Source organism: Rhipicephalus microplus, unplaced genomic scaffold (genome assembly GCF_043290135.1).
Source record: "Rhipicephalus microplus isolate Deutch F79 unplaced genomic scaffold, USDA_Rmic scaffold_21, whole genome shotgun sequence".
Lineage (NCBI taxonomy): Eukaryota > Metazoa > Arthropoda > Arachnida > Ixodida > Ixodidae > Rhipicephalus > Rhipicephalus microplus.
The window spans coordinates 5,692,592-5,716,413 of NW_027464594.1; the positions used below are offsets into that span (position 1 = coordinate 5,692,592).

General features: G+C 44.3%; 1 protein-coding gene and 1 long non-coding RNA gene across 3 annotated transcripts; both read right to left on the reverse strand.

The window, feature by feature from the left end:
- Positions 1-7,476: 7,476 nt before the first annotated feature.
- LOC142785354 (uncharacterized) lies at positions 7,477-9,437 on the reverse strand. Its single transcript, XR_012888935.1, has 2 exons — positions 9,117-9,437; positions 7,477-8,706 (listed from the first exon to the last, which is right to left on the reverse strand). It is a non-coding gene; the product is annotated as an uncharacterized LOC142785354 (long non-coding RNA).
- Positions 9,438-11,686: 2,249 nt separating this feature from the next.
- Positions 11,687-16,344, reverse strand: LOC119169910 (sulfotransferase 2A8). 2 transcript variants are annotated; one of them, XM_037420918.2, is made up of 2 exons: positions 16,189-16,344; positions 11,687-12,681 (listed from the first exon to the last, which is right to left on the reverse strand). In XM_037420918.2, the coding sequence occupies exon 2, from the start codon at positions 12,664-12,666 to the stop codon at positions 11,710-11,712; it is 957 nt and encodes a 318-aa protein (XP_037276815.2). In that variant the 5' UTR covers positions 12,667-12,681; positions 16,189-16,344; the 3' UTR covers positions 11,687-11,709. The 2 variants fall into 2 exon arrangements, with proteins under 2 accessions (XP_037276815.2, XP_037276812.2); XM_037420915.2 differs by lacking the exon at positions 16,189-16,344 and adding an exon at positions 15,481-15,691.
- Between the last annotated feature and the right edge of the window lie 7,478 nt (positions 16,345-23,822).

Sequence of the window (23,822 nt, forward strand, 5' to 3'; positions counted from 1 at the left end):
CAAGAAGATTTCGCGTCTATTTAAAAAGTAGTTCCGAGACCTGGCGTAGCTGTGTGGTAAAACGCTTCATTACCACGCCGAATGCTTAGGTTGGAGCTGGGACTTTCACCTTTATTCTATGCATTCATCGCGTCGACACTACCGATGTCGGGTATTTCCTAACTCTCACGCGTTAAAATTGCCCATGTATGTTCTCGTCGTTCCTTGGTAGATACTAAGTGTCAATTACCTGTGGCGCATACCCGCACATCAGCAGCACACACCCGCCCGTGGGTATGTGCCACTGTCTGATGGGAAGTGTTTGACGACGCACGCGATGAGATTGTGACATTATTCAAGTCTTTACGAGCGCCACATATTCATCAAACTATCCTACCCTCCCATGCTAATTTTGGTTCACGCCAAATTAAGGGGGTGACCACAAGAGTCCCCAAACGTTAGGCGGCTGGATAAATAGATGGATAGATAGACAGATAGATAGATAGATAGATAGATAGATAGATAGATAGATAGATAGATAGATAGATAGATAGATAGATAGATAGATAGATAGATAGATAGATAGATAGATAGATAGATAGATAGATAGATAGATAGATAGATAGAAAGATAGATAGATAGATAGATAGATAGATAGATAGATAGATAGATAGATAGATAGATAGATAGATAGATAGATAGATAGATAGATAGATAGATAGATAGATAGATAGATAGATAGATAGATAGATAGATAGATAGATAGATAGATAGATAGATAGATAGATAGATAGATAGATAGATAGATAGATAGATAGATAGATAGATAGATAGATAGATAGATAGATAGATAGATAGATAGATAGATATGCTTAAAGTCACCGAAGTTCGCTAAGAAATGCTTCGCATTTAAAACAGGTGGTCGGTAGCAGCAAAAAATAATGTTACAGTGGTTGATGCGTACGCACACACAAATAAGCTCGAAGGAACACGCAGTAGGTACAACGTATGAGTGCAAGTGATCTGAAACGGTGATGAAAACACCTCCTTTCTGTCTATTGTCGGGATCACAACGATAGATGTTGAAAGTCAAGTTACATTCTCGTATTTCGTCGTTAGTAATACTTGGGGAAAGCCACGTTTTGGTGAGCGCTACTATATCAGCATTACACGTGTTGATAAGGGAGGACAGGTCAGTTCGCTTGTTCATTACACTGCATACATTTCAAAAAGGAAAACAAACATTTCGACAAGTAACCTCAGGATTATGTTGTTCACAGGCCGATAGCTACGCTGAAGAGGCCTGTCCATCGAATAAAGTGGTAGCATCCTTCACAAGAGGCACTTCACTGCCGCCCGTGTCTATTTCGCCTACGCTACCAAATGACGGAAAATATGATTGATTGATATGTAGGGTTTAACGTCCCAAAACCACCATTTGATTATGAGAGACGCCGTAGTGGAGGGCTCCGGAAATTTTGACCACCTGGGGTTATTTAACGTGCACCCAAATCTGAGCACACGGGCCTACAACATTTCCGCCTCCATCGAAAATGCAGCCGCCGCAGCCGGGAATCGAACCCGCGACCTGCGGGTCAGCAAATGACGGAAAATAAGCATACCACTTTTTTATTAACAAATGATTTATTGTAGGAAACAGAAAATTGCTGGCCACTGGCCTTTCCGTATTCATGTAGTTTCTTACGTGAAGTACGAGTGGCAACGCAATAATCCTCGGATATCTGAATACAGGAATTCTTTACCTTTGACCGAGCAGACAAAACAGACTCCTTTAGCTTAAACTTTGAGGACTTCGCAATCACTGGGCGGAATTTGTCAGAAGAAAAGTTCACTAGTCTATCTGCCCGTTGAATTGCGTCCTCAGATAGTCGCAAGTCAAGCGTGAAAGACAAAAGTTCGCGCACTCTTTTTTTCAATTTGGACCAAGATTCAGATTAACTCTCCTTGAAGACATAAAAAAAGGAAATTATCGTGCCTCGAACGGTCTTCGAACTCGTCAAGACGTTTGGCGAGACTGCTTGCTTCTGAACAGGCTGCTTCTGAGTTTACTGCCTCAAGTTTACTCGACTTTCTTCTTTCTCTCTCGGTTCGTCACAATTTAGGTGAACTTGTTAAATGTGAAACATTTCTTAGCCAACTTTCGTGACCTTGTTCGTATCTATCTATCTATCTATCTATCTCGCTAGCTATATATATATATATATATATATATATATATATATATATATATATATATATATATATATATATATATATATATATATATATATATTCATCTATCTAGCTGCGTGTGAATTTTGTTCTCCTCGCTGTTTTGGTAATGGAATATATACCAAAATAATTGGAGAGTGAGCCATACAACCAAATAGGAAGGCAGGGAGATTAACCAGATGCTAGGATCCGGTATGCCGCGCTGGAGTAAGGTTGGGGAATAGAGAGTTGAAAGATAGTGAGAGAGATAAAAAAAGAATAAGAAGAAAGAACGCAGACACACACGCACACACAAAATCAATCCACTCGGAGTCATTCACACAGGCACACACGCACACACAAAATCAATCCACTCGGAGTCATTCACACAGGCCAGTAGTTCGCAAGAAGCCCCAGTAGCACTTGCACGGCCTTATTCTGTGATGATGAGTCTAGAAGATGGCGTAATATACTTTCCTCTGACAGCAGGTAGCTGGTCATCTAACTTGCTGAGTGTACTAGAAAGACATTATATATATATTTTATATTCCGCAAAGTTGCACAGGATGTGACGAATCATCTCATCTCTGCAGTGCACGCAGGTGGTGGGGTCAGCCATCCCTTTGCGGTACGCGTACGCACGAGTAAACGCGATGCCCAGCCATGGCCTGCACCATACAATAGCGTCCTGTAGTAAAAATCGTCTTGGATGCCGTAAGCTTAACATAGTATAAAAGGAGCGTAATCTTGTATGCGTAAAAAGAAAGGTGCATTCCAGTGTGACGTCCAACATTGGCGGGCAATCATACGAAGCTTCCTGGCAGCGTCGGTCCTAGAGAGAGGTATTGACAGGTCATAGTCTTCTGTATGGGCTGAATGGGCCGCTGATCAGCACGTTCATTACCGATAATTCCTCAGTGACTTGGTAACCACTGAAATATAATGTGGTGCCATTTCTGTGTTATGTGGTGTAGCATTTCAGCTGTTTCAAAAACCAACTGTTCGTGCGGACCATGGCGTAGATTTGACAGAAGTGCCTGCAGTGTCACCTTGTCGTCACAGAAGATCGTTCACCGTTGCGTGTTTTGGTCGTTAATGAAACGCTACGCAGCGCGAAGCGCTTCAGGCTGTACTGCCATTGATGTTGTTGCCTGACCTATTCTGATTGATTTATTTGCGGGGTTTAACGTCCCAAAACCACAATATGGTTATGAAAGATGCCGTAGTGGAGGGCTCCGGAAATTTTGACCACCTGGGGTTCTTTAACGTGCACCCAAATCTGAGTACACGGGCCTACAACATTTCCATCGGAAATGCAGCCGCCACAGCCGGGGTTTGATCCCGCGACCTGCGGGTCAGCAGCCGAGTACCTTAGCCACTAGACCACCGCGGCGGGGCGCATGACCTATTCTGAATTTGATGGTTGTGGCATGTGTTGGAATAACAACCGCCGCTTTTGAGCTGTTTGGCCGGACGTATCGGAACCATCGGTGTAGACGTGGGTACAGTAATAATTAGAATTTAACAAGAGAGTATGACGAACCAAAATAGCAGGTCCTGACACGAAAATCATAACGTGCATGCCAAGAGCGGCATAATTTACAATCTTACGTTTTCGATGCTCTTGCGACCGTTTTGTGAAATGGATGTATAGCAAAATAGGTATGACACGACGTGATTGTATGACGAACATAAGTGACAGACAAGTTGTCACACGCAAATCATGGCATGCATATTATGTACAGCGTGATTTACATAATCTGATCTTGAGCGGCTCGTGGTCGTTTATTTAAAAGATTGTATACCAAACCTGATACTACGAGACATTTGTATATGACGAACATAAATGACAGGTTTAAAGTTAATGACAATGACATCCAAGTCATTGGAGGCATGACTGGCACACCACATGCATTGTCAGATCGCGGCAATTTTGCTAGCTTGACATGTACCAAATTTAGTAATGCGTGACGTGAATGTACAACAAAGTGAAGGGGCAGGTGGTAACACAGAAGTCACGAAATGCGTGTCATGTTACGACTAAACTTACGTCACACTCATTGCACGCTCGCGACCGTTTTTCTGGCATTATATAAACTAAAATTGGTATTGCGTGGCGGGACTGTATGACCATTTTAAATGACAGGTGAAACATGAAAATAACGACATACATGTTATGTAGGACATCGTGTACATATCACGTTAATGAAGCACTCGTGGCCGCTCTGTTGCTGATAAGCACCGAAACTGGGATTGCGTCACGCGGCTGCATGAAAAATACAAATTACAGGTGTCCACAGGAAAATCATGAGACGCATGCCATATACACCATCATAAGCATACGATCCTCATGGGGCACTCGTGGCTTGCTCGCTAGCTTGATATACACCAAGATTAGTATTGTATGATGTCAAGGTATGGTCAACATCAATAGCAGGTCCTGACATGGAACTAATGACATGCATCTTATGTACAGAATGATTTACATTACAATTTCTGCGCGCTCTTTGGCTGTCGAGTTGGCTGGATATATATCGAAATTGCTGTGCTATGACATTAGCCCGTGAGGAACATACATGACAGGTCATGCATTGTAGGCAGGTGGAACCTTGGTCCTCGCCTACGGCCACAAGTCATCATTCCAATAAAGCATGGTTCTTGTCTACCTTTTTTTTTTTTTGCCCTGCCCCGTTTGACACGAAATTACACTGCCGTGCACCTTCGAACAGCTGTTGGTTGCGCTTTTGCGGAAGACACGTTAATGACCCGCTTCTAGAAATACCTAAGGGTGGATATTCGCAGTGCGCGGCCAGTTTGGCACACGACCAGCCATCAGCAGTGCGTGGTATCCTCCGAGATTGTGCGCGGGAATCGTGGAGGCCTTAATGAGCCATGATTCCTTTGGTGGGATTTTTTTTAACACTCGACTCGTCGACGTTCACTTCTGGGCTGAGGCAGTGATGTTGAACTAAGTTGACAGCTGCCTGCAATTTCCTCGCAATTTCAGTCCTGGTTGCAAGATGGATGAGGGCCCCAAAAAAAAGAAGGGGACGGTCTAAAACCAAGAGCCTTGCATCGTCAACGTGCACGCTTGTTTGGAACGCGCACAAAGTTCGCTAAATCACACGGGATATTCAAAGCTTTAGCAAACCTTTTGTCAGTCCAGACATGGCTGTCAAGCTTCCGAAAAACATCCTTCGCTCCAAAGCAATGACAAAATAACAACACAGGAAATTAATTCTCAAATTTGCTGACCTTTCTCTACCGTAGGCAAAGCGCTTCTGCAAAGCACTCCTCAGTAACAAGAAGTGGAAATCTACGCCAGCTTTTTCTGTTCTTGCATACGGATTTTTTATGTTTCCAGTTGGTCACAATTTCGGGTTATATGAATATCTTTCCTTACGCCACATGATTCGTATCACCGAGGTTTCACTACAACAGTATATGTTTCGTTTGCATGTTACATAGCTGACAGTACATGCATGCGTGCACGAAAGACGTGCCTCATGTATTGAACAAGTTGTCATGGCATTAATGAATTCATTTGCCCAAGAGGCTATGTATGCAGCTCTCTGCGGGCTAATTCACATTAAAATGATTCTCATAGTGCATGGTATCTGCCGCATTTTTAAACACAGAAGTATTTTATGACAGAGTCAAGCAAGACTTCAGGGACGTATTTCGTCACGGTAATGACGTCAAAAAATGCACATGATCAGAACACAAAGAAAAAAGTTTCCCTGAACAGGAGACGAACCTATGACATCTGGGTCTGCGACAGCACATGCCAAGCACGCTAAACCCGCTGTGCCACGACCGGAAGCTTACCAGGCTTTAAACAAAACAATTGGCAGCCTATCTACGGAGTGAATGATGGAGAGTGGGGCGAAGTATTCGTCCATTCATTCGTTCTTGCTTCCGTTCGTCCATGCGTCCGTCTGCGTGACCGTCCATGCATCCATCCGCCCGTCCGTGCGTGCGTCTGTTCGTGCGTCCGTCTCTGCGTTCGTCCATGCATCCGCCCCAGCGTCCCTTCATGCGTCCATCCATGCATCTGTCTCTGCGTCCGTTCGTCCATCTATTCAACACTTCAAGTACCACCATCTCGCATCTTTTCATCATATATGCCCTATATAGAAGCACTGCCATCCAGCGGACCATCTAAGGACTAAACGAGAGGTGGCACACGCACACTTTCTTACGGCTTGCGCTTCCGGCCTACTTCCCACATTTAACCACCTCGAGTTCATGGTATATACTTGTTCATTGTATTCATGGCACTGCGGCTCAACGCTCGCTAAACCTTTCTAAAACTAAGGAGGTTACACCCAGCGATTATAACGGTGCAACCCTTTCTTGTCAGATAGTGCTCAATGTACATGTCAATGTACATGTCAATGTACATGGCTACCACTGGGGATCACAGCGTGCGCGTTAACTAAACGCCGAACGCTCCTGTCTCTCATTTCTCAATAACAGCCATTGGCATGTGAATTAAGCACTATTTTTTATTGTTCAACAACGCACAGAAGAAATCTCTCACCGGCGCCTTCTTGGAGGTCAAAATGATATACTTGTTACACACTACAATGGCTACGAAGGACAAACGGTTGTCGCTATAAGAAGCTTCGCCCCTAAAGAACTATGGGCTATCTCCGCAAAGTGAACCCTGATGGAATGCGAAGCAGCAGCGGTGCGTACAGCGTTGATTCGTTTGAAATGGGCGTCGACGTGGGTGCTGCAAGAACGCAGTGAAGCGAAAGTCGGTGTAGTGTTTACTCGAGTGAACGTTTGTTTGAAACGCAAAGCCTTGGGAGGCGGGGTGCGTTGAAGCGTCACCCCCGGAAGCTTTTCAGGCCTGCGCGTCACGTGACGTGACGTCGACGACGTCACATCGCGCCGGCCGGCCGGCCGCCCTTCGCTGGGTGGCTGCGCCAGCCGCGAGCGCCCTTCACGCCTACCGACTCGGGCGAGGTTCCTTGACACCATGTCCGCACGATTTATCAAGGTATCCATTGATTGTATGGTTTAACGCGCCGACGCAACGCAGGCGATGAAGCGCGCCGTAGGGGAGAGCTCAGGATCAAGTTTTACTACCTGGGAATCTTTATTGTGAGCCGAAATCTCGTACACACGGGCGTTTTTGCTTTTCGCCTCCATCAGAAATGCGGCCGCCGCAGCCGGGTATCGAAACTGCGCCCTAATGCTCAGCAGCGCTACGCCTTAGCCACTGAGCCACCGTTGCGGGGGAACTTATCAAGGTATCAAGAAATAATGAATATCGTGAATGGAATAATGCGTATTTATTTATCACAGCCAGACGCCGTCTGTACAAATATCACAGTGCACATTGTTCTCGGTCCAGGCAGACGACAGGCAACACAAGATGTTGCCCTTAATGCTGAAAATATGCCAAAAGTACAAAACACAATATCTTGCCCGAACAAGCAACGACAAAAACATCCCCGAGCTTTGGAACAGAAAAATCACACTTTCATTTAAATTGTAGGTTAGAGGAGAACATACCATTCGTTTATCATAGTAGCAGTAGCAACACAAGGTATCAGGTTCAAACACTTGCCAAAAAATACAATACAAAAGAACACTGGTGACTAAATTGTGGTCCACAGCATGATAAATGACAGAAAGAAAAGTAATTGTACTGCCACAGGTAGGTGCATGTCCTAGAGAAAAAATCAAACAAAAATCTAAGAAAAAAACAAATCACAGTGCACAACATGTCTGTACACAGAGTGCACAAGGAAAGTGTACACAGCTTAGGTACCAAAACGGACTGTACAACTGCTACAGTGGGCACCGAGGCAGTTCGAGTTAAAAAAAAAGAAAAAAGTACAGCACCTTTAAAAGCTAACAACTTGTAAAGAGATACAAAACTGGAAACAAGGCTCAAACAAGGGAATGTATTGCTTGAGCCAGGTGGCAATAAGTGCAGCGCTCCTCAGACAGCATCGACAGGTTGTTCAAAATTTCCAACAAGGAACTTACTTTTTGAACTGAGTCTGGTACAACAGCGCTACCAAGGTTCTTGATTGGTGAACCTTGATAGCAGGCAAAGACTTCAAGGTTTGCAAACACGGTCAATGACGCATTCAAACAAGGTTCACGATAGTCGATAATGTTCAAAAACATGGAGCACTCTTCTTTATGAATCACAGTCCACTTTGGAGACACTGACACCCCTTGCAGGCGAGCCCTTAGTTCTTCGAGGGACGAAAACCGGTCTCGTTTTTGCTCCGCTTCATATGACGCCAGCGACTTTTCTACAGCACGGGCGAGTTGGGAGGCTTCTTGTCGGCTCCTCTTGGCGTCAGGGGTTTCTCTCGTGCTCTGGTCTCGTACTGATAGGTAGGACGGACAGCCGGAAAATACCGTTGGGACAGATCCAGGACGCAACCGTGGTACTGGGAGTGCAACTTCAATAACTCTCCCTGTCCTTGGATCCGTCTACGATGTCGTCTTCTCAATGCATGAAGCGTCGAAATGATTCGCGCACACCTGCAAAAACGTTTCAAGAACGTCTGAGACGCCACTTCTCAAAAGAAAAAAATGCGCTCCCGTTTGCATGACCGCGTTTACAGTCCGTGTAGCTAAAACAAAGTCTACCTACGTTTCGCAAGCATCTAAATAAAAGCGCTGCGCTAAGCGGTACAAGCAACATGAAAGGAAACACGGGAGCGTGATGTCACCGCACTCCACGAAGCGCTTCCACCGAGAGCTTGCAAGAATGGACGACACCACGGCACTGTTAGTGAACAAAGCGCAGCTGACCATTCTTGCTGCGAACGCTGCTGGCGTCAGCGCTTCGCGAGGCCCGGCGGCCACACGCTCAAGTATTTCCCATCATAGGTGATTTCTACCCGAACAAGCAACGACAAGCTAAGAACAGGAGCATCTCAAATTCTTACCTTAGTGCACGAAGTCGGCACGAAGTCCTTCCTAGGAATGGCGCGTAGCCATTGTTTGAGAGCGTCGGCGTCTTTAAAGAAGGAAAACACTTGTATCTTCTTTCCTGTTTTGTAGTTGCCGGTGCATCCGGGTACACAACACTTATTCGGCATTGTCGCATCACTCCAGCATCACGCACGGAAACGAAATTGCCGCAAAACAACAACGGAAAGCAACAAACGTGAAACACCGTCAACACCACGCCGCCGAACCGTCACCACCGCCGCCCGCGCTGCGCTCGCTGCCGCTGCGGCTTCCCCGAGAGTCGGCCGGCCGGAAATGACGTCAAATTGCTGGGCGCAGGCCTGAAAAGATTTTCCGGGGGTGACGGTTGAAGACGCTTGTTTCGGGTTTCTTGGCTCGCGTCTCGTCGGTGTCACTAGCACGCCGTCTGTATTCTCGAACGCGATCGGTGTTCTTGACTCGCACCTCGTCGGTGTCGCTGGTCTTTCACTGCCGACGCTTGCGTTCTGCTTTCCTGACCCGTGCCTCATCGGTCTTGATGTCGCCATTCGAGAAGGCGATCGGCTTCGCTAGCCGTTGAAACGCCGGCGACAGCCGTGAAAGGTACGCGCACACTAGTGTGAAGCATGCCACGATGGCGTCCCGCTCGTCATTGCGATCACGAGGCAAGCACCAGCTCACTGTCCACAATGTCGGTGTCGCGAGAGTTTTGAGACGCACGCAGCGTGCGCACCCGCCAGCTCGTGGCTTCTCGCCGACAAATGGAGAGATGTGGCATGGGTGAGATGATGCCCCCGTGGGGAGTGGGCTCGAGCATTGCGAGTGGTGGGGAGGGTGAAGCGAGAGAGAGCTTACACGGGGCGAGTGCGCGGCAGGCAAGGGCGAGAGACGTCACCGCGCATTATAGGAGGGCGTGAGCTACTTTGCACTGCTCCTACAGCTGCGGTGAGAGGAGCGATGCGGACGGAAGGACGGCGTTACGCAGGCTAGGCAAAGAGCCACTTCGCATCTAAGGCGCCTTTTATATCTATCATTGTGCTCTCACATCGTTATTAGTAAAGTGCGGTATTGTATTATTACCATGGCATCCGCGATTAGTTCGTTGCACGCGTCGTTTCTGCGCGTCCGTAAAACTTGGTAGCGCAATTTTGTGAGCGCCTTATCACGCCACCGGGCGGCGACCTTACCACGAGCATCGGCGTCACTAATAGGCACCCGACATTGGAGCGGAGGGCGCGACGAAGCTCTTTGGGCCGCCTCAGCATTGGTGGTACCGACCGCCAGGGATGGTAAGAAAATGGAACGCTCGCTGAACAATGTGACACGCTGGAGTGTCAGTGCCCTTTTTGGCACGTCTTCAAAGAACGCTTCCTGGGAGCTTACATAATCAGCCGTGACTCCCTTGCGCACAACTAAAAAAGGAAATTATAGGCACGTGCAAGTTCAGTGTTGCTGCGTCTACTCGCTAGGCTACGCGTTGGAAGACTCGGTTTTGTTGCGCCTACTCACTAGGCTGTGTGATCTGGCACTACCATCAGATCTCGTAAACTGGATTGCCGGGTGCCTATAGCATCTACTCATGCCAAAAAGCTCTGACGCCCATCGGCTTCGCATGGCTTTAACTCCGAATTCTCCGCTTACGCTTGTCACGTGAATAATTACAGCAGGTACACAGCAGCTGACTCGCAGTTCACATGATCGAATCCTGGCAGCTGCATTTTTGAAGGGGCGAAAACGCTGTAGGCCCGTGTGTTCATATATGGATGCACGTTAAAGAACTCCAGGTGGTCGGAATTTCAGAATCATTTTACTACGGCGTCTCTCATTGTCATATGAAGTTTTGGGACGTTGTAACCTACGTATTTATTGAGCAAATATTTGCGGTGGGCCTAAGAGAAGACACAACGCGCGCGGCGTTTTTCTCCGGCCAGACATTAGTGTTCAGTAACTCCAACACAGCGCGAGTAGTTGAACTTAGCCCAAGTTCGGTGTCCAGCCAATCGCGCTCTCTCGCTGTCGCATCGATTTCTTTGGTTCCGCTCTCACTGTTAATTAATACGCCCTCCACAAGCATCTACATATGACCACAAGGGTTTTTATAATCATTAACGATGGACGTTGTTCGTTGCTATGGAGATGTGTGACTAAGCGTCAGTCTAGGTTCCGGTGGATGCGCTTACGTTAAGTGCTGCTATAGCTGTCAAGCATTAATAGACATTGCGCAAGCTCTTTTATGCAATGTAGAGTAAACATTAAACTACTTCTGTAGTACGCTCTTTAGTTTCGCGTTTCACCGAATCCTATTACGGAGGTATCAACCATGCTTTTAATGTACTTCTGTAATTGCTCAGTTGCTTTCCTGAAGTTGTAATTGAAAATTGTAATAAATTACGTGTTTATTGTAGTACTTCGAATTGTAATTGGTTACTTCTGCAACGTATGCAGGTCTGTAGATGTAACAGATCACTACTATGAGCGAAACTGCACCATTACTCGCATGTTTTTCTTCTTTTTAGCGATTGAGTAAGAGCATCAAAGCATACTATATTCACAAAACAAAACATGGTAAAGGTGCCAGAGGAGGTCTGTTTATTGGGCATTTTGCATAGCTCTGATTGCTTCGGCTCGAATGTCTTTCCACAAGCACACAAAAGAAGATTGCTTTTCCGCCTCCAGAATTTTATTCTCCATTTTTCTTAGGAGATCGGCCGTGAAGTAATCCTTCCAGCTTCCAGTTTTGCCGGCTCTGACGAGCGCGTATTTGTGCTTGTCCCCTTCGTGGCCTTCGATGCAGGTGACCTCACGCGAAAGTGCAACTTCCCATTGGGGGTTACCATCACCTTTCAGGTTAACTATCACCACGTTGCGCATATACTCTGGCTGCGATCTCTCGAGCAGTTTTTGGAGTAAGACTTCATCTTCCTCCAAACCGTGACCGTACCACTCCCCCAAGAAATACGCCAGCCTCAGCACAACCTTGCGGGTGTTTTTCTTTAGCTCCTCGTAAGTCAGGAAGAGTACGTTCGGTTTCTCCCTCAGAGCATAGCCCCAAGCCACGTGTTCGAAGTAGTCACCGTAGCCGAAATTGCCCCTTAAAAATGTGTCGACGAAATCTTCGAACGTTCCCTCTCGGAAGTCGAAAGTGCTCATGTTGGTCATCATGTGGTAGAAGGAGACGCACACGTCCCACGGATTGCGCGCGAGGTAGACGTACTTAGCTTCCTCCGTTATATCTCGCTTGTCAAACAACAAGTGTGTAGCGAAGGTCCTCAGGGGTAGAGACGATCTGAAGTCCTTGATGTCCGTGTACTCCAGGAAGCGCCATTCTTTGGTGAATTCCTGGTACGTTGTCATCTCTTCTCCATTTCTGAGAAGGAACTGCGTGATGTACATGAGCCAATGCGTTCCACTCTTCGGAAACGTTGTGAGCACGACGTCTCCTTTCTTTGCTCTGAACCTGGGACCTTCTCTTAATAAATCGGGGTTCACATTCACGCACCTCGGAACTCCATCTATTATCTGACACGCAGGTTTCCGCCTCTGCATTTTCACCAGGTGTTTCTGAAAACAGCAGAACCACGTACTGTCATTTACTTATAACATGTTTTATATTAGACTGTGGTATTTGTTCTCTGACAAAGTTTTCCCCGCATTCCAAGTACAAATTAAAGTGAAAAAAAGTATGACAGACTAATATGAGATATTTAAATGCCTTTCTTAGTACCGTGTACAGGTTAGGTGTGTAAAGATATGCGGATTATTATTATTATTATTATTATTATTATTATTATTATTATTATTATTATTATTATTATTATTATTATTATTATTATTATTATTATTATTATTTGATTGTCATGCACAGATACACAAGGACACAGAGGAAAGAGGGAGAAAACAAGCTGGCCACTGCCACCTGGAGGGGCACAACGCCTGCTATACGGATGCCCGCATTACGACTACCTCCTCTGAAGTAGCGATAACAAAGAGCATGTGCATATGAGAAATAATCAATGGCAATTTTCGTTTCCCTGCTCAAACAGCCGTAGCTCCTCAGAGGATTCTGTAACTATGTTTTGTTTTTGTTTTTCGGGAGCCTTGATGTCAATAGAGCAAGTTGTTTTAGTTAAAAACTTAGAACATGATTGTCATTTTGGGTTTCGGCGCTCCGCAGACAACCCACTGCTCTTACATTTTGAAGCGCTGAAGCGCCAGAAATATTGTATCATGTAAACCTTCTCACAAAGCCACGTTACTAGAGCGGAAGCTACTGGATAATTGCTGACATGACGTTGATCTGATGAACGAAACGAGAACAAGGGCAATCGCTTTTCAGGGAAAGCTTTCATGGAATCCCGAAAGCTGCTTTTTCGCCCCTAATTGTCCGCCGCCGCTGGTGTGCGTAACCGCTACCGCGGTATCGTACTTTTGCAAGTGTGGAGCACACGAGGGGGGCAGGCTGCCTGCCATTTGCGGTCGTCGTCACTTAGCTTAATGCAGGCAGAACTGGCCGTAGCATGCTGAGCAAGCACTCGCGCTAAAAGAAAGTCTTCTTCCTGTTGCTCTTCGAGTGCCTAGATGGTAACATATAGTGCGGTAATCGTAACTATGGATAGATAGTTAGGACAACACAAACCATGCAAAAAATTAAGAGGATGCAAGCAGCGAGAGGTAAAGAGAGAAAGAAAGAAAGAAATGGGAAGAAAAATAGAATTAAATGAAAATAAACTGCAAAACACAAAAAGTGGAAAGGAAGACAATGAAGAAAAAGGCGAGGAAAGGAAAGCAAAACTGGACAGAAATAAAGCAAAGTGCAAAGTAAAGTGAATAAGCAAAGACTTGGCTCCACTGAGGCGAAACGTCCTTTTTTTTTTCATGAAACGTAGTCTCCAGTCGTTTATAATCCTTGGCTGTCGTACTTGCACCCGAAAAGGATTTTTGAGCAAAACATTTATAAGTGAAATATTTCAGTAGCAGCGTCACAATTTGAGAAAACATCCTCATGCTTCGTCGTTCTGGTATTTAATAAGAACTTTCCAGCTAAATTTTTGTCAAACCGTTTCACGTCACTTAAAACCACCATACGCTCTCCCGGACTCTGTGGCGTAAGGTGTATTATATCCGTTGCGAGACAAGCAGACAATGAAACAGCCTCAGTGTTAGACCGAGTAACCCCTCTCAGAGTAAAAGGCTCAATATCATTTACATCTAATGTCATTCGACACATCGACAGACATAAGTTTACATGCCTTGCTACGCATCAAGGTGTAATGTGATTTGTAGATTATGACAATCGCAATGTAGCGAACATGGCATCAAAAAAAAACGTCACACCCTGTGAAGAAACATGTTGCGATGTATACAAAGCTATAATAGGATTATTTACAAAAGATTTTCGCCAGACTGCTTTGACCTTACTTATCAAGCAGCGCTCTTGACAATGTCAAAAGCGCTGCTTGAGAACGTGCGTACTCACATTTGAGAATGAATAAGTTGAATAAAATAAAAATAAATAAATATATTCTATTGAAATAATTACTCATTTACGGTATTCTACATATGTGTATGCAGGCCCTCTTCGCCGTGGTGCACTGTAATGAGTTGAAGAAGATATAGTTACTTTCAACAAGTACTTTTCATTTAATGATATTGCATGTGCCTGTGTTACAGGCCACTCAGCTCATGGAAATCACATCAACGTTTCTCGAGGGACAGGTGTAAAATGAGCTCGTTGCAGTGCCAATTTATTTCTGGTAAGCCGGCACCACACATCTCATGAAGGAGGAAGGTTGCATGGTGTCTCAAACCGGTGAACTAAAGCAACCTGCACAAAAATATTGAGTGATCTACCCCGACGGGTCTCACCAAAAATTATATGAACTAGGGTCATTTACTATTTTGAAATTTTTCACTTGTGGTCGATGGTGTTAACTTATATGAACAGAAAACGTACACGCTCTTGCTTCAATACCGAGTTTAAGGAATTTTAGTCAATGTATGAGTCGTGCAAATAGCTCACGGATGCTTTACAAGGGAACAGAAAAGTTTTGCTACAATCATATTTGAGTGGCGAAATCGGCAGCGAAGCCTTACTATATTAACTTGTATTCGAGTATGACGAAACAATACCCTGCGGTGCTGCTAATTATTTGTTCTGGAGGCCAGAGCACATAAGCGCTGGACGAAGCATTTGGACGGCAGGTTTGACACCTAGATATTTCTTGTATAAAAACGTTAAGAGGAACAAGAAACAAACGTCTACGGCAGGTAAATTTAGAGCAAACGGCGTTCATTGAAACGGCACTAGCATTAGTGGCACCATGCCCTTGCCTCACTGTTAAAGATTGAGTGACCACTCACCTGTTGCAAAGTCGCAAGCACGAGTTCACAGGACAGAACAAGACTTTGTTATTTGGCTAGGGCTACACAGCAGCACGAAAAGAGTACTGTTCATTCACATGAAATTCACAGAGTCTCAGTCGCATATGAGAAAACAAGTATAACAGTCTCGCGTTTCTGCGCAAATGGCTCTCTTTTACTAAGCTGCAGTCCTCAAAGCTGCGTGCTGCGAGACATGTACCTTATCGGCATGCCAGCTTACTTTTTTTTTCTTCCTCGGAGTCTCACAAGCTACGCTTCCTTATCAGTGTTGAAGGAATAATTGCTTAACTGCGTCTCTTCGTTTCGCTGTTTGTCGCAGCGAATATGACGATAACGCAACTCGTAAATGTATAGTATTTTCTTCTCAAGCACGCATAAAAATGCTAACTCAGCTCATAGAGAAAAAAATACGCAATTTAGCTACTTCTCCACATTCTAACAAATTTGTTACGCGCTCTGTATTCAATACCAACATTGCGATTCATGTTCACAACACTCCACGCTGCTGTATAAATTGTCAGCTGTGGACTAATGCATTAAGGCAGCAAGCCTTAATGCATTACTAACTAAGGCAGTAAGCCGTATTGTCACTCAGCTGTCACAGGGAAGAATACAACATAAAACGCTTGGTGAATGACTAACATTTGTTTCTGCAAGTTTGTACCCAGCAATACAACGAAAACTCACTGTATAAAAACAGTTGGGACTGTTGTAGCCTGTCGTCGGAAAGCAGGTCTACGAGTCTAACATGTCGGCTGCTGAAGCTTTGCAGATATGAAGCGTTGAAGGCAGAGAAGAGGAGCGCCAACGTGGCACGCCTAGGTTTAACTCGTGGAACACGTCACTAAGCTTCAGCTCTTTCGCTTGGTCAGCCGGCAAGGGGACGGAAACTCGTCATACGTCCCATGTATTCGCTCTCGGCAGCAGCAGCGCCGCTTTCAACTGGCGTTTACCGGCCATCCTACTAGAAATAAATCACAAACACAAAGTTTTTTTCATAACGTCACTGCTTATCTCCCTAAATAAAGGGAAAAAAGGGAAAGTTGAGAGAAGGGTCGCCGCGAAAGCTCTCTTTTTGCACTTCGCATGTAAGCGGAATGCACTCGTGCCTTCTTTCAGGCCGGCTGGTCGCTTGGCCATAAATTTTCTAAATCTTTTTTTTTTGCTCGTGTTTTCTGAAAAGGTGAAAAAGCTGACTCATTTCTCTATAGGACCAAACTCGATCGACACAATTGAAATGCACTTTTTTATTGCATGTTTTGTATAAAAACATAGATACATTAACGTAGTGTGAAGGTGTCGGTCTACATATGGAGCTTTCAATTACAACTGACATATGGACATCATGAGCGAACATTGAGCTCAAAATATCTGAACCAATGCGAAAATTATCAACAATCACGAGTAGGATACATCGTATTTGACTCAGTCGCGTTTGTTATGACGGCGCGCATAGCTTTCTTACAGAACTTGAGTACTAAATCAGACTGAAGTACAGAGGCACGGAAAGGCTTGAAGCGATCAGAAGTTTTGGAGAAAGAACGTCGCTGGAAACAGTATTTTGGTAAGATGACTTGTCTTCGTCAGGACAACAGCATTGCCTCGACGAAGAAAAGGTCACGTGTCAAAATGTTGGCTCCATTGAAAATCTCTGTAATAGTTTTAGAATTTAGTCTATTCCGTGTAATTGAGATACTCTATTAGAAGTAAAGACTCAAATTGCGAAACCGCGGCTGCAAAAAGTTCATGCACAGCAAGTGGCCTACTATTACCTGACATCAATTGAACTACACGCCAAAAGTAAAAAAAAATAAAACTATGTAGCTGAGCCAATTCGAATTCTAGCTTCTGAATAAAGGCATTCTCCTGACAAGAGCTTGACTGCCGTCTTCGCCAATTAGTCAAGCGACACTGCATTTCTTTTAGTCCAGTCGGGCTTGCAGTGAACTGAGTTTACTTATATGTACTTATGCAAAATCAACACCTCCTCAAATGAAATGAGTTCAAATTTTTGTGTTCACAAGTTGCCCTCAATAAACGCTATACGACCTCCGCGGAATTAGAAATCCTCGGGTTAGCACATCGCAGAGCCGCAGAAAACTCGTGTCCCGATTAAGTCGTCTTCAACGAATGCATGGTTGACTTGTTCGGCGTAGCTAACCCCTGCTTCCGTTCTCTGCCCGCCACAACTTGCTGTCTTTATCTTCCCCGTAGTGGAAACGCCCACCGAGCGAGATGCAGCTTCTAATATCACTGAGCGAGGGGCGAGAAAGAGCGGAGGCTGGCACTATAGGAACGCAAGTCAATCCCTTCCCGTGCTTCGCCATAAAATTAACAAAAAGAAAACTGAGAAAAAGCATAAACGAAGGGCAAGTTTTTTACAGAGGTACTACATTTTTTTATTTGTAAAAACTTGCGAAAGTCAATAAATGCCAACATTCACATCGACACCACTCCACTGAACCATATCTTAAGATGCCCGGCCACCGCTACTAGCGTGCACGTTCTTTGAAACCAAAACTAGCGCTGAATTTTCGAGGCCACCCAGCTGCATTGCAGATAAAGATGTATATTCTAAAGACTTCGCTCACATTCCACCACGATGATGGGACAAGTGTTGAAGAAGTAAGGTAAAGTATTTATATTATAGAAAAGAAAATCATGTCTTCTTTTATTCTTTAACAATATTTTAAGAATATGAAAAATTTCGCCAATATTCTGCCTTGTGGGAACCGGTTTCATGCTAAACAGCTGGCTAGTAACTGTCTATGCTGCATTTTTTGCTTTGAGGCATGCGTTAAGAGTTTGATCGATGTGTTATTGTGTATAAGTGTGGCAGTTAAGTGCACATGGTGGGCGCACCAGGAACTTCACCTACACAGGCCTTCAAAGCATTACTTAGGGTGGGACGCAACTTCAAAACACCCGTAAGAGCACTGACGCACAGACGTTAGTATCAGCGAAACGAAAGCCACTTTACAGAGCACTGGATCTTTCTAGTGTGAAGCGCCGGTCACAGTGCATTAAACGTATTCGCGGATGTATACCGTCCGGGGTGACCACTACAATGCACTACCCTATTAGAGTTGTGAGCGATTATTTTTATTCAGTAGCGAAAGCGTTGAAGAATGTATTGTTACCTTAAACAACGCTACGCAGAAAAGGTTCAGGCTGCAGCGCTGCCTTTAGTTGCCAACGCGATGCCGTCAACTCACGCCGACAGCTTACTTATATTCACTGATTAATACTCGCTTCCTTGTTTACTTGCTCAATCACTCGCTCACTCGCTCACTCACTCAATCACTCGCTGACTTGCTCGCCCACTCAATTTCACTTAATGTGCACCTTCAAACACCTTGATAAGTTTCAACGCTATATTCTAACGTTGACACTATACTGTTCAAAACGCCGTGAAACTGGATTCCGTTAAATATAGGCGGAGGCGTCATCCTCACCAATCATCATAATCACTCTGAAACACATCGAGTACCAGAACCTAAACAATGCAACGGTGGGGTTTGTTAACAGAAAACAAAAACTAGGGTCATTTTTACACGAAAAGCCCGACGATAGCTTTTTACAGCGATATATATAACACAATTTGCATAACAACACATGCTGAAGATACGGCGCAACAAACCAGATGAACAATCTGGAATTTGTAATATATGCGTTTGAAGGACACAATGTGAGGACACAATCAGAATTAGCACTTAATAGGAAAATAATTTGTTTTATTGCAGATAGCTTTTTTAAAACTTCAACAATACGGTGGTCGGCATGTGATCGCGTTGCAAGGCGACAGTAACACGTGCTTGAAATGAATGCACATGCGTGTCCTTTCTACTTATGCTTGAGTTACGGTAGGACTGTATGAGATATGGTAATAGAAAATATAAAAAATAAAAAATTACCATTCACCCGTTTTGTTGCACGAACCTCCATTTAGCGCCTACCACGAAACAGATTTTCCAGTCTTGGGCATCTACAGTGTGTGCTGTCTATCCAGAGCACGATTGAGTTGCATCACTAATCTTTCAAGGAAGCCGTCCTGACGCCGTTTCGTAAGGTATCTCCTCGCGTAATACATCGCACATCTGCAATGCCGCTGCGTGAATGAGGTGAGCGTGCTGATCGGAGGCTGTGCACGCTGACCCAAAAACGGTGCAGAACTTATGCTTATTCGGAACATCATTTCGGAAACCGCATCGCTTGGTTTTTGAGACCAAAGTGTAACTCGGCTACGGAGCGATATTTCGGGCTCCAGCGACCGCCTATATATATGCGGTATGCGGTACGCCAACTATCGCCTGCATTGAGGACACCTCTACGGAGTGCCATATGTGCATCGAGCAACGCAGGAGCATGGTCTGGGGGTGTCGTAAAAATGCGAGAGATTGAAATCTACGTTGAGGAAACATTCAAAACGTGCGTGTGGGAACAGAAACACTAGCATAAGTTCCATTAGGTGCTGAGAGAAATTGAGGGCACCTGCACTTGTTATCGGTACGCAACCGCTTACGTCACAGCGACTGCCTCATTGTCAAACATCGGGCATGCATCAGTACCGCATTAGCGTATGTCACAGTCGCGCAGCGTTTCACCGCTATGAAATACGGCAGCAAATGCTTGAAAATACAGCGGTGAAAAAAGATTTCGGAGAGAAGTTCAACTGATCTCAGGCATTGTGAAAATCGATTACGTGCGAGGCAGTCATTGAGTAGCAGCCAATGTGAAGTTTTTTTTCTTTAATTGATTCAAGCGGTATGAGTTGGACCGTGTCTTTGGCTAAATGTTTTAATTGTGCTCACAAATTTTGCACGGCATGCAAGTTCACAACACTGGTGGATAAAAGATGCCTCCTGGATCGAGGTAATGTCGACACTCACGTCGAAGCATCGCCAGCTGCCTGGCAACGACGGGCGTGCTCTATACTTTACGGAAGTAGTTTTCGTGGGCGTATTGCACTAATGTGGGACAATAGCTGCAGAGGCAATGGCCATTACACTGTTATAAATGCAGATAGCCAATAGTGCAACCATAGTAAGTGTTTCCTCGACATTACGTTGACAGAGGGCATTTTTTCATGAGAAACTTGAAACGCTAACGTGGTTCTGTGCTACAATACTTGAGTGCATGTCATGCGAAATGCTCTCTCAAAAAATATATAACATTATTTATTAGTTTTATGTACCAGTAATTGCGTCATTGCGTTTGAATGTTTTCACTTTTGTGATCTTATACGCTGCATAACCTCCTCCTCAGACAGTTCTGCTGGAGCCTGGTGGGCCTTGTGAATAAATAAATATATTTCAAATCGAGCCATGATCTGTATAGTCTTAGCTTCGATCGGGTCTTTCCACTCGTAGACAACGCCGTCGTCACTGGTATCGTATGTTAAGCAGCATGCTTCGTGAAGCGGCTATGTTTTGATTTTTAAAGGGTTTTCTCATAGTGTCTGGGTTAATACATACTGTGAATCACCTGCGGCGCATACCTGCATACCACAAGCTGTGTAAGGCAGGTATGTGCCACACCATATTGGTAGAAAAGTTTAGTTGACATCTGAGACGCGCTGATTGAACACAAGAAAAAGAGGAATGACACACACGAGCGCGGACTGGCAAGTGTATATTTGGTGAAAACATGACAAATATATGCAGAGAGAAAGAATAGGGCCTCATATACGCGACAAGCAAGTCATATTACTTATGACGTGTTGCTCTGTGGATCGTGTTCGTCATAGCCCCATCTTTTTTGTGATAAATTTAGACATGGGGAATGTGACTCTGATTAATCAAGAAATGATTCGCGTTTAAACAGAAAATAAGGCGACAGTGCTGCCTGTCAGCTGGAAATTTTCATGACAGGTGTGCACAGGCTTTGCGTAGGCGGAGCATGCCCACCCGTCCGTGCGTCCGTCTGTCCGTTCGCGTGGCCGTCCATCCTTCCGTGCAGCCGTCCGTGCGTTCGTGCATCCATCCGTCCATTCGCTTCACCCTATTCGACATCCTTTGCCTCACGGATATGCTGTGACTTTTTTTTTTCTAATGTACGCTTGGTGCAGTCATGTAGTCCATGCCTTGGCACATTCGCGCAATATATCTGTTTGATGTGCATTAAGCTTTTCATCACTTCAATATTTGCTTGCGCATACGCTCTTGACATGGGTTAGTACGAATGAACGCTGCCTTACAATATTATGCCTTTTTAGTTAGATTATTCTCGGCAGCGGCGGTAGCATTTTCGGTTGAGGCGAAAATGGTTGAGGCCCATGTGCTTAGATTAAGGTGCACGTTAGACAACTTCAGGTGGTCGAAATTTTTGGAGCACTCGACTACCGCGTGTCTCATAATCATGAGCTTATTTTAGGACGTTAAGCTCCAACAATTCTTACAATTTTAGTTAACTTGTTCTTTTGAGTGTGTAGTTTTTTGCAATTTTTCTCTTTGGTGGCTACACCTACTTTTTGGTGTAACAAACGAATAAATTTGCTGCTGAAGTAGCACTTCCCTTATGTTATTTGTTCATGTTACGCGTCTTTCGCGCTTACAAAAGCTATGACGCTAAGCTGCAGCTTCTTTGTATATAATTTTGTCAGGAATCATTACTTGAGCAACGCTGGGGCAATCAGAGGAGCTTGTGATTACCAAGCTTCTTCCACAGCTTTTAGGGGCGAAGTTCCTTATAACGGCATTCGTTCATCCCTCGTGTCCGTTGTAGTGTGTAACAAGTATAACTTTTTGACCTCTAAGGTGGTGCCGGTGAAAGATTTCCTCTGTGTGTTGTTGAACAATAAAAGATGATGCTCAATGTACCTGCCAATGGCTGCTAAGGGGGAATGATAGACAAGAGCATTTGGCTTTTAGTTAACGCGCCCGCTGCGACCCTCATTAGCAGCCGTTTGCATGTACATTGAGCGCTATCTGACAAGAAAGGGTTACTACGTTATACTCGCAGGGTGTAACCTGCGAAGTTCTAGGAAGATTTAGCGAGCGTTGAGCTGCAGTGCAATGAATTAATTAATTTATTTATTTAATACTTATTGTACTCTATTTATAATTATTGTATTGTAGGGGGGATATACATAACAGAAGCAAATTAAAACAGCAAGGAAAAAACTCACAGCACATAAGTGAAATAAAGTAGGCATAAATGACAATTCAATAGGGAAAAAGGTATACTAACAAAAATAAGCTTATATATACGCACATATATGTATACGTATAAACAAACATATATATATATACACAAACATTTAGAGAAGATCAATGGTTTTACTAAACATATTATTATCAGCTATATATGCGATATCATGGGGAATATCAATCCAAATGACTCAAGTTCTGGGTATGAATGAGTCATGAAAACGTTTTGGTGTGACTTGATAGAACTTTATTGCGGTGATCAATGCGAGCTGATATGTATGATGGCCTTGCTAATAATTTCTGTTTCAGATAGCTGTTTTAATAAATTTTGTGAAAAAGACATAGTGAAGCTACTGACCTGCGATGAGAAAGAGGAAGGAGGGACAAACTTAATTTCATGGTGGTTACGCTGCTTGTTCAGTGATAGTTGGAGAGTATGAAGTGGCAGGCACGGTTCTGCACAGCTTCCAAATCGGAAATTAGTGATTCAATGCCAGGGCTCCAGACAGATGCAGAATACTCTAATTTTGAGTGAACCAGTGTTTTATAAAGTAATAGTTTTATTGAACTAGATGAATGAGAGAAGTTCCTGCGAATATGCCCAAGCATGCGGTCGGCGTTATTTATGATATAATGAATATGAGTTTTCCAAGACAGGTTAGAAGAAATGTGAACTCCTGGGTACTTATAGGAGAGCACAGTTTCAGGAAAGACATTGTTAATGTGGTAAGTGGAAGCTGGGCTAGAATTTCGAGAAATGTGCATGTGCTTACACTTACTAATGTTTAGTTTCATGTTTCAAGTAATGCGCCAGTTCATGACCTTGTTAATGTCAAATTGCAGGCAAGAGACATCGTTATTGTCGTTAATTTCGTGATAAATACCACAATAATCTGCAAAAACATTAATTGAAGAAGAAATCTTAGTCAGTAAGTCATTTATATAGATTAGAAACAGAAGAAGCCCGAGAACGAACCCTTAGGTACACCAGAACGGACACGTAAAGGATGTGAGTTAAAGTTCTTTGCTGTTACGAATTGTCAGCGGTTGGAAAGAAAACAGATAAACCATGCAGCTATATACAATAAACTAGAATATACTATAAACTCGAGGTGGTTAAAGTTGGGAAGTAGATACGAAGCGCAAGCCGTAAGAAAGTAAAAGCCGAATTGT